The 18505-nt window shown below is 36.8% G+C and overlaps 2 protein-coding genes across 2 annotated transcripts in view; both read left to right on the top strand.

The window, feature by feature from the left end:
• Positions 1-18505, top strand: part of LOC130242046 (uncharacterized) — a 43684-nt gene that overhangs the window by 7824 nt on the left and 17355 nt on the right. Inside the window, 11 exon segments of the mRNA XM_056474064.1 lie at positions 860-912; positions 915-1023; positions 1115-1240; positions 1313-1486; positions 3865-4038; positions 4133-4258; positions 10967-11065; positions 12846-12956; positions 13476-13586; positions 15065-16837; positions 17404-17577. Coding sequence (XP_056330039.1) covers positions 860-912; positions 915-1023; positions 1115-1240; positions 1313-1486; positions 3865-4038; positions 4133-4258; positions 10967-11065; positions 12846-12956; positions 13476-13586; positions 15065-16837; positions 17404-17577 — 3030 coding nt within the window.
• On the top strand, positions 10868-18501 carry LOC130241942 (NACHT, LRR and PYD domains-containing protein 3-like). The gene is made up of 12 exons (XM_056473943.1): positions 10868-11065; positions 11488-11598; positions 12846-12956; positions 13115-13219; positions 13476-13586; positions 14498-14557; positions 15065-16837; positions 16942-17106; positions 17188-17328; positions 17404-17577; positions 17818-17991; positions 18091-18501. The coding sequence occupies exons 1-12, from the start codon at positions 11010-11012 to the stop codon at positions 18254-18256; spliced, it is 3147 nt and encodes a 1048-aa protein (XP_056329918.1). The 5' UTR covers positions 10868-11009; the 3' UTR covers positions 18257-18501.

The following is an 18505-nucleotide window of genomic DNA, read 5'->3' as shown; positions in this document are numbered from 1 at the left end:
AGTAGCAATATTCACTATTTTATTTTGTGTTAAAGAATTAATTCACCTAAAGAGAAAAGTTCTGTTATTAACTGCTCACCCTCATGTCAATCCAAACACGAGACTTTCATTCAACTTCTGAGCACAAACTAAGATTTTTGAAGACCGAGAGCTGCTTCATCCTCCATAAACAGCAATGGTCCAGACTCAAAGTCCAGGCAAAATTCCACATAACAGAGCATGTGTCTTCAATAGTTCTCTACCACTATTACTAATCATATTATGAAATGAACGCAAAACTGAGTAGGACAAACTTATCCAATAAGATAAAATGCACATAAACTATGATGGACACACATTTATCAAATAAATTTCAGCATGCGTATTAAAAAGCCAAGTGGTTTTGTTGGAAGAGACCATAAAATGAGCAAGATTGGATGATCGTATTTAACAAACCACCAGACCAACTGCATTGTACAATAGCTGATATGTTAATTTGTTCATCTTAAATTCACGAAAGTCACCGCATATTCAACACATGAGAAGAAACTTGTTGAATATTTTTTTTGTTTTGTTTTATGTGCACACAAAACTATTCTCATAGCATTATAATATTCAGTCGAGTAGACGCATGGCCTGTTTTGAGGATATTTTAGTACCTTTCTGGACACTGAACACAGCTGAACCATTGTCAATGGAGGATGAGCGAGATCTTGGATATCATCAAAAAATATCTTCATTTATGTTCCAATGAACGAAGGTCTCGGGGGTTTGGAATGACATGAAGGTGAGTGATTAATAACAACTTATATTTTTAGGTAAACTAACCATTTACTGTACAATACTACTACAAGTTATAACAAATATGAATTGTTGGCAGGTTGAATGACTGTGGCATCACATATAGAGGTTGTACATCAGTGTCTGATATTCTTTATCACTATCCAACGTGAGAGAGCTGGACCTGAGCCATAACAACCTGGAGGACAACGGAGCTGAAATAATCAGTGTTGGATATAAAAGATCACGCCACAGGGAACAACTGTATGCTTTTATAATGAATATCTGAACATACATTTATAAATTCTTTATTTCATTTGAAGACATTTAATGAAATGTTTTAATGTCACTTCAGGATGACTGAGTGGTGCAGCCAAAATAACTGTAATGTTAATGACGAGCAACAGGCCAAAATGTCTGAATTTTTTTTATCCCTCACTGCTGGACTACAAGACACAGACTGTAGATTACAATCTTTAAAGTAGGTTCTCTTCATTAAAGTACTTTAAATATAGTCTACATTCCACTTATCTGCATTTTCTCTCCTTGAAAGTCTGAGGGCTTGTGGAATAACAGAAGCAGGCTGTGATTACCTGGGCAAAGCTCTGAGTTTAAACCCTTCCCATCTGAAAGTGCTGGACCTGAGCTGGAACACCATTGGAGACTCAGGAGTGAAACACCTTTGTGCTGCTCTGGAGAAAGATCACAGTGCAATGGAAACACTGAAGTGAGTTACAACTAATTAATGCACTTTGAATTTAGTCAAGACCTTACAGGCAAAAAAAGCCCTGTTGTTTAATGCATGACAAATGTTGAGATTTTGGGATCTTTGGCATTTCATAACATCTTTATTTCCAGTATAACAAAACACGCTACTTAAACTTCAGCAGTTTCACTGACCAGATTTTACTATGTTATTCATATCTAAATTCTGAAAGATTTTACAGAAATATTTTACACTTAAATTGCTTCATTATTACCTATACATTATTCAAATCGTGAAAATGTAGCTGTAACGTTATAGTACTTTCTAAATTATGAAGTTAATATAAGTCATTCCCAAACACCTGTGTAAAAAACACCTAACTAATAGACCTGTCACAATAATCAATATATGGACTTATCCCACAGCACATGGACATGACACATGGACAATCATTTTTGGTGATGTAATATATATCGCCCATACATAAAAAACAATTCTAGCAACATTTTAGCTGATTGTGCAACATCTCTATTGAGGTGTCAGTATAGTTAAAAAACACTATAGTATTTACTATAAATTACTATAGTATATTTTCATGTGGGTGCCTGATGACTGAAGATAGATCTGGTAGCAGATATCGCAGCCTCTGTTACTCTTGTCCTTTTTTGTTGACATTTATTATTAAGTATTTATTTAGGATATGACTTTTCACATTCTGATTCCAATGCCTGATTATTAAATGGTTACGATGGCTATAATTAAATGAAATATTCTTAAGAAATATTATAAAATAGATAAGATAAAATACTATCTGTTTATAGAAGAATTCAGGGGTGTTCAAAGTCAGTCTTGGAGGGCCGGTGTCCTGCTGATATTAGCTCCAACTTGCTTCAACACACTTGCCTGCAAGTTCTGGTAAAGAGCTTGGTTAGCTTGTTTGGGTGTGTATGATTAGGGTTGGAGCTAAACTTTCCAGGACAGCAGCCCTAGTGTGGACACTCCTGGTGTTCTTGCATTGTGATAATATTATATTGTCATTCTGGCATCATATAATGAGTGTCATAAATAATGACAATAATATAATTTATCACATAATATTTTGGTGCAATATATTGTACAACAAGAATTATCTATCATGACAGGCCTACAAACTAAAGCATAACTAAAGTTGTCATAAAAAATAAATAACACTTTCACAGCTTTCAAAAAAAAAAAGAAATTAGAAAGATACTTTTACAATTATATCAAGTGGGATTAAACAACAGCTTTTCCTAACGTTAATGAATCAGAAAAAAATGGTAAAGCTGAATTAAACGTTATCGTTTTGAATTTATTTTAAAGTTGTAAAAAGCCTTAGTTGGTGAATTAATATTATAGCTTTTCATTCTCTTCTCCATGTCCATGGAGACAATTAATGTTATCCTATTGATGATAGATAAGGGAAAATCTTGAGAATGACATGGCAAAATCTAAAAAAGTTTTTTTTTTTGCTTGTTGACCTTATACCAGGAGACTCAAACTCAAATTGGCGATGGGCCCTTTCAGTGACTGACAATTTAAAGGAGGGCCGTTGTAACATTCAAGCACATGAAAAAAAGTGATGTAATTTATGTCTTAGGACAACAGACCTGATGGTTATATTTTAAGCATTACCTGTCACCAGTGATAATGCAAATCAGCACGTTTTTGAAATATACCTGCTGAACTATATCGGTGGCTGTTTAAATTAGCATTTTGACATTTAAATAGCCATAATAATGATAATAATAAATATTAGCGGTTCCCCTAGGTTTACATTTTTTTTTGAAGGGGGGGGGGGGGGGGTGTTGGTGATGTTGCGCAGCGCGACTGTTTAGACTGGCACAAGGAGTCATCATGGTGTTAATTTGTAATGATAGCAGTAAATGACTGAACAATTATTTGAACTTAGCTAGTTTGACTCGGCGTCACGTGACATCAACACACGACACATTTAACAGTCATCAGCATCCTGGAAAAAAATATTTTCAATCTATTCAATAAAGTATGTTTACAGTGATAAAGCCATACTTTGTATTAAATTATCTTTATTTATTACAAAAACAAAAAAACACCTAAAAGCTTGCCTTATGCAATAAGTTTCTACAGCAGCATCTATTGGCGGGACAGTTTATTTGGCATTGTTCTTTATTTTGGCTGCTGTAATCACTCTGATACTATTTTCTCATTTTGGAAAGAAGTGAAAATTTATTTTTTTACACATTCATTATTGTTACAGGTATTTGAGCAAATTGAAATGTAATGTTTCTGTGGTACTCTCCTATTCACTGTTCACAAGTTTTCCCAATCTACTGAGAAACCTGGAAACGTGAAAGTGGTCTATTATATTGAAAATAATTTACATATTTTATTATTTTAAGGTTGGAAAAATGTGGATTGTCAGAGAAAAGTTGTGCTGCTCTGGCTTCAGCTCTCAGCTCTAAGTCCTCCAGTCTGACAGATATGGATCTGAGTATTAATGATCTGCAAGACTCAGGCGTGAAGACGCTCTGTGTGGGACTGCAGAATCCTCACTGTAAACTACAGAAGCTGAGGTAAATGATCTGAAACAGTCATATATCCATATATTTCAATGTCTATAAGCAGCATTTTCAGTTTCTCATTGTCTTTAATCCAATCTGATTTCAGGTTGTCCGAATGTAAAGTTACACATGAAGGTGTGGCGGAACTGACTAAAGTGCTGGAATCAAATTCCCACCTGAAAGAGCTCGATCTGGAGAACAATCTAAAAGATTTATATACGTTATATTTAGTGTAATATAACTCCTTACAACTCCTTAGATCTAAGTTTCAGCATTCATGTAATGTAATGTGTATTTATATAGTGCATTTATTGTGTATGGCCATACATGCAAAGCACTTCACAATCATGAGGGGGGACCGTCCACACCACCACCACCACCAGTGTGCAGCATCCACTTGGATGATGCGACGGCAGCCACAGGACAACATCGCCAGTGCGCTCACCGCATACCAGCCATTGGTGGAGTCGAGAGACAGTGATATAGCTAATTCGGTGCATGAGGATGATTGGGAAGCCATGATGGTTAAGGGTCGACAGAGGACACCGACCAGGACACTGAAGCTACATTCCTACTCTTTACGAGAAGTGCCATGGGATTTTTAATGACCACAGAGACTCAGGACCTCGGTTTAACATCTCATTCGAAAGTATAGCTGTTGACGTGATGGCCTTCTGTTAAAATATTAATATTTTAAGATTTTTTTAAATAAAAGAATTCAAGAAATAAAAAAAAATAATGTAAAAAATATGCATTTATTTGTATTCACACTGTCCTGTTGTAAAAAGAAACTTGTGCTGGTTTGTTACAAAATTAGAAATATACATGACATAAGCTTGCAAATAAAAGCACTTGAAATGACATGTGAATGTTCTACATGTAATACTTGTGAAATGTTCATTTAAAAAAACTGCTGCTTGTTCAAAATACTTAAAAAATGAAAGAGAAAGTCATTAAACTGATTAGAGCGAATGTGAACGTTTATACTGGACAATATATAACTCCAACAACAAATTATTTATTTGACAATTTATTTTATGATCTAGATACAAAAGATCATAAATAAAGCTCATAAGTTAAGTGCACCTAAAGATGGAAATACTGTCATGATGAATATTATGCTCACTTATGACATACATTCCATTAACATCTTGCACGTGTAGATAAAAAGGAAGAAAATAAAGGAAACTGTACATGGAAACGACTGATGATATAATGTACACCAAGACAAACAGATAATAATATCTTATGAACACACAAAAGTCTAGATTATACATATAATACAAATGATTACAGCGAAAAAAGTAAAACAAATATATAAAATGATTCAATTAATTCTGCAGTTTTAAAACAAATTACACACAGATTTAATATGTGTATGATTGCTTGTCATAGAATCAATGGTATTCAAAAAGTACAGACATTTTGACATGGAGGCGCTGTACTTGAAATAAAACCGAGGGAATAAAACCAAGACCAAAGCATTTACAGAAAAATCACAGAAATTACAGATTAAGTAATTTACTTAGCTAGTTTAAAAAATAATGGCTAGGCATAACTATTGTTTGAATTGATATGTAAGAGGCTAAATTATCATATGCTTTTGTTTATATGACAAAACATGTTTTTTTGACTCAGGAAGGGCCATACTGACTCCAAAGGCAGATACTGATAAGATCAGGGCCTGGTGTGTGGACTTTGGGGGTTTACATTGTGGTCACATGTTGATTGGTCAGTTTGAATGTCTCAACATTTGGGCTTTAGTCACATGGTCAAGAAAGATACAAAATAGGTGGTAAAACACTGCTCTGTCTCTTTTCTCTTTTCCTGGCCTGTCTTTTCCTGCTTTCCTGCTCTGCTCCTCTCCTCCTCTGGAGTCTATCTTCTCTGACTCTACTGCAATCACGCTAACTTCTGGGCCTGCTCTCTTAGTCTCTCTCTCCCTCCCCCTGTGTCTCTCCTTCTACCTCTGGTAACTTTAATTTTACATTTAAGCTGGGTACAATTTATATCATATGTTTTATCATTGCATATCTCATCATTTTATACAGTTATTTTGTAACTAATTCAGTTAATATCAATGCTCTCCCACATTTATAGCTATTAGTACTGCCCTTATTTCCGTTTTTGGTATGAGATTGCAGAAGAATGGTTTGACTAGAATGTACAATTTTTTTACCATCAATACTGAAAACTTTTTAGTCATTTGGCAGAACTACAGTTCGAACCGCTGTGGTTTTAAAACCCATTCCTACAATATCATTCCGCTGTAATGTCTTGGCTTGTCGGCGGTGTATTTTAAACATGGCAGGTTTTTTGTTTTCATTCTGGCTTGTTGCGTAAGCGAATGACGCCTCTCTGTAAACCAGTAGCGTTCAGCTGTGTGTCTAGCTCCGCCTTTTGGTACCCTTTCTCGTGTTTGGTACCCTTTCAAAAGGGTGCCGAAAAAGTGGTACGGTACGGTTTGGTTCGGTACGCCTTTTGACAGTGGAAACGGCCATAAAAGCGTACCAAACTGAACCGTACCATACCACTCAGTGGAAACGGGCCATAATATATATGTAAGGATATCAGACATTGGACAGAGCTGATGCAAGTTTCATTAGAGATTTGTGTCACAAAAGAAAGCCTGTGAGTGCTAAACAGTGCCACCAATGGCCCATTTCACACAGCAATACCAGTAAATTGCAGTATTTAATTGACATTCAGTATGATTTTCCACTCTTAACCACAATGGAAATAAGCCAATGGCTTTTATTGTGTATTTTATCCTTGACATTTTTTTTAAATATGTATGAATCAGTCTTATTGGACTTGTTTGTATATTTTTGTCAAATAAAAACAAACAAAAACAATGATTTTACTGGTAAATTTAGAAATGCGCTGTTCACACACTGCAAACTTCTGGCAACTCACTGATAATTTTACAAATTTGGTACAATTGATACAATACAATCAGTATTTCTTATAAAGAGCCTGTTCACGCATGATCTCCTTACAGCAATTTACTAGTAATTTTCTGGAAAAGTCTGTATTACAGCACAACCCTGCTTAGGTTTGAAGAAAGAAAGAAGGAAAGATTGTCCCAAAACACTAAAGAAACCATTGAAATGTACTGAGATTTAATAGTTAAAATGTATGCTTTGAGATGTTTTAATTGTATTTGTAGTGATAATAATTAGAAATTGTGTTATGGTCTTCAGCAGAGGATATTTACATAAGATTCAATCATTTTCCTTCAGCTTACTCCCTTATTTATCAGGGTTCGCCACTGCGAAATGAACCGCCATCTATTCCAGCATATGTTTTACACAGTGGATGCCCTGTGTAACGCTCTAACATTCGCACAAGCCAAAATTGCTAATTTTTGTTTATCCAAATCACCTATAGCGCATGTCTTTGGACTGTAGGGGAAACCGGAGCACCAGAAGGAAACCCATGCAAACACGAGGAGAGCATGCAAACTCCACATAGAAATGCCAATTGATCCAGCAGGGACTCGAACCAGCGACCTTCTTGCTGTGAGCAAAACAAAATGAGTCAAAACACCACTGTGACTAAGCAGTTGCTAAAAATAATGTCATGTGTAATATGACTCATGAGGGATTCCCTTTATCTAGATCTTAAGGGACTTTTATTTCAGCGTGGCTGATTATCTTTAATGATATGCAAAAAGACGTTTATGAGGAAATGACTTTGTTGTTTTTTTTATTACATGCTCTGTTTGGTATACATGCTGAGTGATACTTTACATTTCTTAACAATAATTTTTGAATTAACATTAAAGGGCCATGACACCCCCACCTTCGGTTCAAGTCGACCTCCGATTTTTTTCAAAAAATGCATCATAATGGGCGTGGAGCTCCACGGGCAGAGGCAGGGGTGGGCGTGGCCAGCAGAGCAGGGGAGAAGGAGGGGAGTGAACAACTGATGTCAGTCGGCTCACAAAAAGACACACTGTGAGGAGACGCATGATTTTATAGTTTACGAAGTTAAAATGCAAATAAATAACCAATAATTTAATGCCCTGCTACATTTGTCATTCGTAATTTCATATACACATAACCACAATTTATATCATTATGAAGATAATCATGTTTATATAAACACTATAAATGAGGACTTCTCCCTCAATCCCCGGGTCTGAATGCAGACTCAGTGCAGCAGGTCTCTTGCCCTGTCTATTTCAACCATTAGCCCTGCTGGTAATCTTGAGGATTTAGGTACCCTACTGAAAAAAACAGCTTAAACCAGCCTAGGCTGGTTGGCTGGTTTTAGCTGGTCGACCAACCTGGTTTTAGAGGGGTTTTGCCCACTTCCAGGCTGGTTACCAGCCATTTCCAGCCTGGTCTTAGCTGGTCAGCCTGGAAAATGACCAGCTAAAACCAGCTTGACCAGCCTAGCCAGGTTGGGAGCCCAGCCAAAACCAGCTATGTCCAACTTAATCCAGGTGGGTCATGATGGTTTTAGCTGGTCATTTTCCAGCCTGACCAGCGAAGACCAGGCTGGAAAAGACTGGAAACCAGCCTGGAAATGGCCAAAACCCCTCTAAAACTTGGCTGGTTTAAGCTGGATTTTTCAGCAGGGTAAACACAGCAGCACGGCGATGTGTCTAAATCTGAACGAACTCCACTGATGAAAGACTAAGTCCGCCATACTCGTACTGCTCTCCTGACAAAAATGCTTGCTGCACACGAACAGCTTGGCTGTATCAGCCCCAACAGGATTGTGGGGAAAAACATGCAACAAACCCCGAGTATTATGGAAACAAACACATGCGAGCCTTCATGAATAGCTAAATACAGTGTGCCGTGGGTCCGTGGATGCAGCCTCACCCAGTCATCAACATAGGGTCTCAGACCATCTCACAGCTTGGCACTGGCAGGTCTGTGCACAAGCAGTCATGAGTAATTAAGAAGCAGGCTCTTCTCATAGGATAAGAAAAATCCGCTATGAATAATAATGAGAAACCGACGCGTCATCACTTTACTTGCGGTTTTGTGCTACGTCACCGATTTTGATCCTGCCCCCAAAAATTATTTTAAACTCGGAAGATGAAATTAGCTGACAAAAGCTCAAAATTATCCAGTTTTCCCCACAAATAAAGCTGGCAGGTGCTAACATTGTCTTAAATGATGCTCAACACACACAAATCTTTTAACATCTCAAAAAAAGTACTCGAGGATTTCTTGAGCCTTTAAATGTCACCTATTATGCTCCTTTTTACAAGATGTAAAATAAGTCTCTGATGTCCCTAGAGAGAGCGAGGGTGTGTGTGTGTGTGTGTGTGTGAAGTTTCAGCTCGAAATAACGCACAAGTAATGTTTTATAACTCTTTGAAACTGCCCCTTTTAGGCTTCGATCCAAATTGTGCCGTTTTGGTGACTGTCACTTTAAATTTAAACCAGATTGTGCTCTTTTCAAAAAAGGTCGAAGCAGCAAATGTCTGTGTATCAGCAATGTTATCTCTGTGAAAAACTGAAAATGTCAAAAAAAAGTGGCTCCGAAAATGTAGTTTCCAGAGATCAAGGCAATGATCAGTACATCCTAAAACATCTTATAATCCTCTTAGTCACTGACATTATCTTCAGCAGGTACAGGGCGGATTTAACCAATAAGCAAGGTAAACGGCTGCTTATGGTCCCAGTAAATCTGAGGGCCCCCAAATATAATACCTTGAAATTATACCTAAAAATTATATTTAAAATTATTTTCTATCATTTTTAGTATGATAAGGGTCTAAAAAAATAAGTTTAATGTTAATTACATCACAAATCTGCAAATGTGTCCCCCACCCTCCATCATGGAGCAGTCCAGCAGTCAAATTTAAGAAAAAAAAATAATTTAAAAAGTTTTACAAGATATTATTTTGCATTAAAACAAAATGTAAAAAATGAGATTGAGTGATATAAGAATAAAAACAACAAAATATATTAACTGAAAATAAATTAAAGCACAAAAGGTGCATTTTAGAACTTTCTGGCCCCATGGCCGGAATTGCTTAGGGCCCCAAAATCACTAAATCCACCCCTGAGTAGGTATGGTGTAAAACCTGTAATGGCAGCCGGCTGCTTCTCACTCAGGGCTTTCTATGCTAATGAGAAAGAGAACATCACTAATGGGCGGGGCTTATCCCCTCTGACCACACGCACAAAGGGAGAATGTCGATCAAAGTGTTTCTGCAGACTGTTTTCATCAAGTGTGATTATAAAAATAGAATTAATTCATTTGAACCATTAGAGTCTGGCTATATCCACACATTGTTGCCACACAACTGTGTTTAAACCTCTTATAAAAGTTTTGCATAACAGGTCCTCTTTAAGCAACACCGTATCAGCTTCATGCATTAAGAGTGCTGAATCACAGTGACCGTTGAACAGAATATTTAGCTCCACCTTCCACACTACAGGTTAACAGTGAAAAAAAGAAAAAGCAGGATCATTGTTTGTTTCCAGACAGTGAGATAAATCAAGAAGATATGGTGAATACAACTGCACAGACTGAAGTTTATTATTTTGCATTCAGCAGTTTGAATCGGTTTGAGTTAAAGAAAAACAACTAAAATACATCAGATTTTTTTCTATTAAATTATAGGTATAATAAAGCATAAATTATCTCTAAATTTCATTTCAGTGCATTAGGTCTGATTAAATAATGGCAAAAATGTATTTACTGCAAGTTTAATCAGGCACTCAGTTGTTTACAAATCAAAGCCTTTCAAAACCTGACCGCGTGTGAACTACACAAATAAACCAGAAGGGTGTCTTTACTGACTAACCATGAACCTGTCAAACCAGATTCTATAGATTCGAGCTTTTTCCTTGTTGTTTTTCTTACTCGTTCTGCCGTTTTCAGCTCTGTTGTTTTATCTTCAAGAGAATAAAGACTCTTTGTTTTGTTTTTGTTTCTCTCCGTATTTATTAGATTATGATGATCACAGATTTCAGACTGAATCTGTTCAGCAGTTAGGAAACAGAAACATCATGAAGAATGATGAAGACGACACTGATTATCACGACACTTCTCATGGCGAAAGAAGGTGAGACAAAGATTTTTTCAAAATACTGATGTGAATACATTTGCATTTCTATACTCCTGCAGTTTTTGATATCGGGATGCTTTGCTTAAGTAAAAAATCAATGCAATTTCAGTTTTAACTAACACAGTTTACAAAAAAAGAGGACTGAAGTTATTTGAATTGTATCTGACAGCGTTCAGCAGAAGAGATCAAACTCACCTGTGCTCAGTGTTTTACTCATGAAGAGGCACAAGTCAATGAAAACACCAGATCAGTTACAAAATGAAGATCCTCTGTTAAACCAAAAATAAATACGATTACCTTGTGGATTAGCATAATTGTTGGTTATAATATTACGTGGTAAAATTATATATGTTTGATTAAGGAACTGCTTAGTTTTCTAAAACTCAACATGATTTTTTATTTTATTTTATTTTTTCCAGTTCAGAGGAGAGATCACAATCACCGGATCCTAGTGTTGTGTCTATGAAAAGTGACAAATCAATGAAGAAACCAATTGAGTTAAAAGATGGAGATTCTCCACTGGATCAAAGGTGAAAATAGTAGTACTATGTTCCATGTGACATACTGTAGCATATACATTGCATCTGGAAAGTTTTCATAGCGCTTCACTTTTTCCACATTTCTTTATGTTACAGCCTTATTTCAAAATGGATTAAATTCATTTATTTCCTCAAAACTATACACACAATACCCCATAATGTAAAAAAAAGATTATATAAAATTATTGCAAATTTATTAAAAACAAAAAATCCTAAAAAAAATAAATAAATAAATCACATGTACATCAGTATTTACAGCCTTTGCTCAATACTTTGTTGATGCACCTTTGGCAGCAATTACAGCCTCAAGTCTTTTTGAATATGATGCCACAAGCTTGGCACACCTGTCTTTGGGAATTTTTGCCCATTCCTCTTTGCAATACCTCTCAAGGTCTATGAGGTTGGATGCGATGGTGTACAGCCATTTTCAGATCTCTCCAGAGATGTTCAATAGGATTTAGGTCTGGGCTCTGGCTGAGCCACTCAAGAACATTCACCGAGTTGTTGTGAAGCCACTCTATTGATATTTTGGCGGTGTGCTTTCGGTCATTGTCCTGCTGGAAGAAGAACCGTGGCCCCAGGCTGAGGTCAAGAGCAATTTGAAGCAGGTTTTCATTCAGGATGTCTCTACATTGCTGCATTCATCTTTCCCTCTATCCTGACTAGTCTTCCAGTTCCTGCAGCTGAAAAACATCCCCACAGCATGATGCTGCCGCCACCATGCTTCACTGTAGGGATGGTATAAGCTTGGTGATGAGCGGTGCCTGGTTTTCTCCAAACGTAACGTCTTGCATTCTCTCCAAAGTGTCAGACCAAAGAATTTACTTTCTTATGGTCTAAGAGTCCTTCAGATGCCTTTTCTCAAATTCCAGGCAGGGAGAGGCTTTTGTCTGGCCACTCTACCATACAGGCCTGATTGCTGGATTGCTGCACAGATGGTTGTCCTTCTGTAAGGTTCTCCTGTGTCCACAGAAGAAAGCTGGACCTCAGACAGAGTGACCATCTGGTTATTGATCACCAAGGCCTTTCTCCCCTGATCACTTAGCTTAGATGGCCGGCCAGCTCTAGGAAGAGTGCTGGTGGTTTCAAACATTTTAAACTTACGGATGATGGAGGCCACTGTGCTCATTGGATGGAATCTTGATAGTATTGATTTTGACGCTATTGTGAGCTAAACAAAACCTAAAGAGATGTTTAATTGATGTTAAAAAGTAAAACAAATGTTTTTCTTATTTCAGTTCTGAGGAAGCATTACATTTATCGGACTTCAGTGTTTTGTCCTTGAAAAGTGACAAATCAATGAAGAAACCAATTGAGTTAAAAGATGGAGATTCTCCACTGGATCAAAGGTAAATATATATATATTTGGTTTTGTGAAAATGAGCATTGTCATTATAGTTTTTCCACTATAGTGTGATTAAAAGCAACATTGTAGTTCTCTATTTTTGATGACTGTACTTTTATTTTTATGCTTTTATATATGATTGTTTTTTTTTTTATTCTGCAGTTTGAGATCACATTCACCAAATCCCAGTGTTGTGTCCTTGAAAAGTGACAAATCAATGAAGAAACCAATCGAGTTAAAAGATGGAGATTCTCCACTGGATCAAAGGTAAATATAGTATTACTATGTTCCACGTGACATACTGTAGCATATATTATAGTTTTGGTGATTCTGGGATAAACAAATCAAAAAGAAAATATGTTTTGTTTTCGCCAGTTTTTTTTTATCTTGATGGTACCTGATGTTACTGAGAAACTGTTTCATTGCACGTTCATGATTTTAACACTATTGTGAGCTTTACAATACTTAGAAAGTGATGTTTAAGTGATGCTAAAAAGTAAAACAAATGATTTTCCTTTTCCAGTTCTGAAGAAACATCACATTCGTCCGACCTCAGTGTTTTGTCCTTGAAAAGTGACAAGTCAATGAAGAAACCAATTGAGTTAAAAGACTGTGACTCTCAATTTGAACAAAGGTATGTCTATTTGGCTTACATCTAAGTTTACTTGTTATGTAGATGTGATAATTGTACTGTTGAAGTCAGAATTATTAGCCCCCCTGAATTATTAGCCTTCCTGTTTATTTTTTTACCCAATTTTTTTACCCAACAGATTTTTTTCAACACATTTCTAATCATAATAGTTTTAATAGCTCATCTCTAATAACTGATTTATTTTATCTTTTCCATGATGACAGTAAATATTTTACTTAATATTTTTCAAGACACATCTATACAGCTTAAAATGTCATTTAAAATGTCAACTGGGTTAATTAGGTTAACTAGGCAGGTTAGAGTACTTAGGCAAGTTATTGTATATCGATGGTTTGTTCTGTAGACAATCAAAAAAATATACAGCTTAAAGGGGCTAATAATTTGACCTTAAAATGGGTTTTAAAAAATTTAAAACTGCTTTTATTCTAGCCGAAATAAAACAAATAAGACTTTCTCCAGAAGAAAAAATATTATCAGACATACTGTGAAAATTTCCTTGCTCTGTTAAACATTGTTCGGAAAATATTTAAAAAAGAAAAAAAATCAAAGAAGGGCTAATAATTCTGACTTCAACTGTACCCCAACAGTAATAAACACATTTTGCTTCTTAATCTTCAATCCCTTACCACTAAAACTGATTCTCTCAAACCAAAACTGAATTTTATCACTACCTAAACTCTCCGCCTGTTGTTTACTTCTGTGCAGAAATCCACACAAAGCTCTCTTTGTTTAACACAGGTTTAACCACATACTCATTCAGGAAAAGAGTAGACAAAAAACAACAGGAACTCATAACACATCCTTCACTGGTTGTGATCGAAAAAAATCTCAATTATTAAATGCATCTAGGAGATGTCGAGATAATGACAGTATAATCTGACTTTGTCTTTCAGTGCCTTACAGGAATCATATTCACCTGATCCCAGTACAGTTCAATTTCCAGTTGACCAGAGGTAAGGACTCATAGCACAGCAGTTCACCAGTTAGTGCTAATGTAAGCTAGAGAAATACGCCTTGAATCTGAGAGGTATTTGGAGACTCACCTTGTCATACTGTAGTCTGTGGAGGATGAGAGATTATGATTTGCTGTTAATTTTCAGAGTTTCAGCAATGGAGAACAGGGAACCTCTGATTTCCACACTAATCAGCGACAAGCTTCTCTCAATTACCTTTGTTGAAAATGGAGAAATAACATGTCTTAAACTCCAGTAAAACTACAACAAATGTATTTCAATAGTTATCTGAACAGATATAAATTTAGTCTGTTTAATATCTGTCTATGGCATTCATCGACCTCATAATTGCCAGAGTAATCTAAAAAACAAACTTACTGAGAAATAATACAGAGTCTGCCTTCATTATTTGAAATGAAATACCTGTATGTTGTGTGAATATAATTAAAGTTTCCACATGACTTTGTATTTTGGTTTTAATTTTTGGTTATGTTTTTTCTTTTGTAGACACGGGCAGCAAACAAATGTTTCAGAGATTCAACAAGGACTAAAATCGTACATGAAAAAGAAGCATCAGTATGTTTTAGAAGGACTGGAAATACAAGGAAACCGAAAGCATCTAAATGAGATCTACACCGAGCTCTACATCATAGAAGGAGAAACTGAAGAGATCATTAATAAACACGAGTTTACTATGATGGAAAGAAGAGTGAAGACTGATGCAGTGGAAGCAAAACCAATCAAATGCAGAGATATCTTTAGACCTTTACCTGGACAAGACAAAGCCATCAGAACTGTGCTGACGAAGGGAGTCGCTGGCATTGGAAAAACAGTCTCTGTGCAGAAGTTCATCCTGGACTGGGCTGAGGAGAAGGAGAATCAGGACGTCCAGCTCATATTTCCACTTCCTTTCAGAGAGATCAATCTGATGAAGGACAAAAAGTTCAGTTTAGTTAGTCTTCTTCAGACTTTCTTTATGAGAGAGATAAGTTTACATCTGATTCAAAACTCTTCCATCATCTTCATCTTTGATGGTCTGGACGAGTGTCGTCTTCCTTTAAACTTTCACAACGAGACCCTACAGAATATGACCAAAGAGACATCAGTGGACGTGCTGCTGACGAACCTGATTATGGGGAATCTGCTTCCCTCTGCTCTCATTTGGATCACCTCCAGACCAGCAGCAGCAGATCTCGTCCCCTCCGAGTGTGTCCATCGAGTGACAGAGGTACGAGGCTTCAATGACCCTCAGAAGGAGGAATACTTCAGCAAGAGAATCAGTGATCAGAGTCTGGCCAATACAATGATCTCACACCTGAAGTCCTCCAGGAGCCTCTACATCATGTGCCACATCCCAGTGTTCTGCTGGATCTCAGCCACTGTTCTGGAGAAGATGTTGAGTGAAGCAGAGACTGCAGAGATTCCCAAGACTCTCACTCAGATGTACACACACTTCCTGATGACCCAGATCAACATTAAAGGCACAAAGTACAATGAGAAGAAAGTTGAAGATAAAGAAATGATCCTCAAACTAGGGAAACTGGCGTATGAGCAGCTGGAAAGAGGCAATCTAATCTTCTATGAGGAAGACCTGAGAGAGTGTGGCATTGATGTGGCAGAAGCTTCAGTTTACTCAGGATTGTGCACTCAGATCTTCAGAGAAGAGTTTGGCTTGTATCAGGGGAAAGTCTTCAGCTTTGTTCATCTGAGCATTCAGGAACATCTAGCGGCTCTATATGTGCACCTCTCCTTTCACAACAGTGGTGAAAATGTGCTTGTAAAAGGGAAAGCTAATGAATCAGAAATACCTATGACAATGTCAGTCTTGCACAAGTCTGCAGTTGATAAAACTTTGCAAAGCAAGACCGGGCATCTGGATCTGTTCCTTCGTTTCCTAATGGGACTTTCAATGGAGTTCAATGAAAGCCTCCTGAAAGGACATCTGATGGAAAGAAAAAAGATCCCCCTGGAAAGAGAAAAAACTATTGAATATCTCAAGGAAAAAATCACAATGAGAAAGAACCATTGTCCTGGAATGAACATCATTCTGTTCCACTGTCTACATGAACTTAACGATCATTCGCTCAGTGAGGAAACCCAAAGGTACCTGATCTCTGAAAATTTTAAAGAAATCAAGTCTCAAGAACAAGGTTTGGCTTTGGTGTATATTTTAATGACGTCAAATGAGAAGTTTGATGAGTTTGAACTACGCAAATATGGCAGATCAGATCAACTGCTTTGCTGGCTGAATCCTGTGATAAAACTGTCAACAAAGGCCAGGTGAGCACATGGAATTTATTGTGTATGAAATAAAGTGGCTGTTATAGAAATAGAGAACAATAAACCTTTTTTTTATTGTTGTGACAATCTACATATGTTTCCAGGTTAAATGACTGTAATATTACAGATAAAGGCTGTGCTATATTGTCTATGGCTCTTCCGCCAATGTCCAATCTCAGAGAGCTGGACTTGAGCAACAACAACCTGCAGGACTCAGGAGTAGAAATACTCTGTTGTGGCATAAAGACATCACGCAATGGAGAATCATTGTAAGCTTCTATGCAAAAAACGATAAACATTTGAACGTTGTATAATATATAACACTTGACCATTTTTTATCCATACCTCAGAATGAAGGAATGGTTAAGCAGTATGAAAAACGTGTCAATAGGTTCAGAAAATCTTCCAGAACAGGAGAACAATGATTATGATGCTATTCTGCATTATACCTCTGGACTACAAGATATGAACTGCCAACTGGAATGTCTTAAGTAGGTTCTGTCCTGTGTCTATTATTATTTTTGCCATCTTGCAGAGATTACCTATGTCACCTCTTCTCTCTGTAGTGTGAAGAACTGTGGCGTAACAGAAGCAGGCTGTGATTACCTGGGCAAAGCTCTGAGTTTAAACCCTTCCCATCTGAAAGTGCTGGACCTGAGCTGGAACACCATTGGAGACTCAGGAGTGAAACACCTTTGTGCTGCTCTGGAGAAAGATCACAGTGCACTAGAAACACTGAAGTAAGCTACATAACACAAGCTACATAGCACAATAACATAACCAAACCACTACATTATTTCAACAATTTAGGATCATTATACATTTACTGACAGTACGAGGATTAAATTATATGACATAACATTAATATCACTGTAATAAAGGAGTAAATTATTCTGGAATTTCTGATTTATAAATACCTGCAGACATTTATGTTTTGATGAACCCTGAGCAGTGGATATTTAAATTAATGTCTTCCTCAGATTAGCCAAATGTGGATTGACAGAGGAAAGTTGTGCTGCTCTGGCTTCAGCTCTCAGCTTAAAGTCCTCCAGTCTGACAGATCTGGATCTGAGTATTAATGATCTACAAAACTCAGGCGTACAGGAGCTCTGTGTGGGACTGCAGAATCCTCACTGTAAACTACAGAAGCTGAGGTAAAGATCTGGAAATGTCAAGAATAGTCTCAGCAGATTAATTAAAATCACATTTAAATAAAGAGACTCCACTGACCTGCGTTCACTTCTTTTCTTCAGGTTGTCCAACTGTAATGTAACTCATGAAGGACTGACAGCCCTGACTGTAGCTCTGAAATCAAATCCATCACAACTGAAAGAGCTCGATCTTCTTGAGAACGATCTGGAAGAGTCAGACTTGAACATGATTTACATGATAATGGACAAATCATCAGATAATGAATAGAAAATTCTAGCAACTCTTTATGTGTGAATAAAGACACACAGAAACACTGTTTAATGAAATACATTTAAAGAACTTCGTTAAAAATATAAACATAAGCTGTAACAGTGTGAAAAATGAAAGTATCATACACCATGATTGTAATGCCAAGCTGAAAATCCAAGCAAGAGAAGTCAAAGCTGGCAATGAGGCTTATCAGGAAAATAATTTCAGAAAGTGTGTAAATAAATGCAAAGTATTCAAAACTAGACT

This window comes from Danio aesculapii, chromosome 15, assembly GCF_903798145.1.
Source record: "Danio aesculapii chromosome 15, fDanAes4.1, whole genome shotgun sequence".
Taxonomy (NCBI): domain Eukaryota; kingdom Metazoa; phylum Chordata; class Actinopteri; order Cypriniformes; family Danionidae; genus Danio; species Danio aesculapii.
The sequence above is the reverse complement of the archived record's forward strand: the minus strand, read 5'-3'. Positions and strand labels throughout refer to the sequence as shown.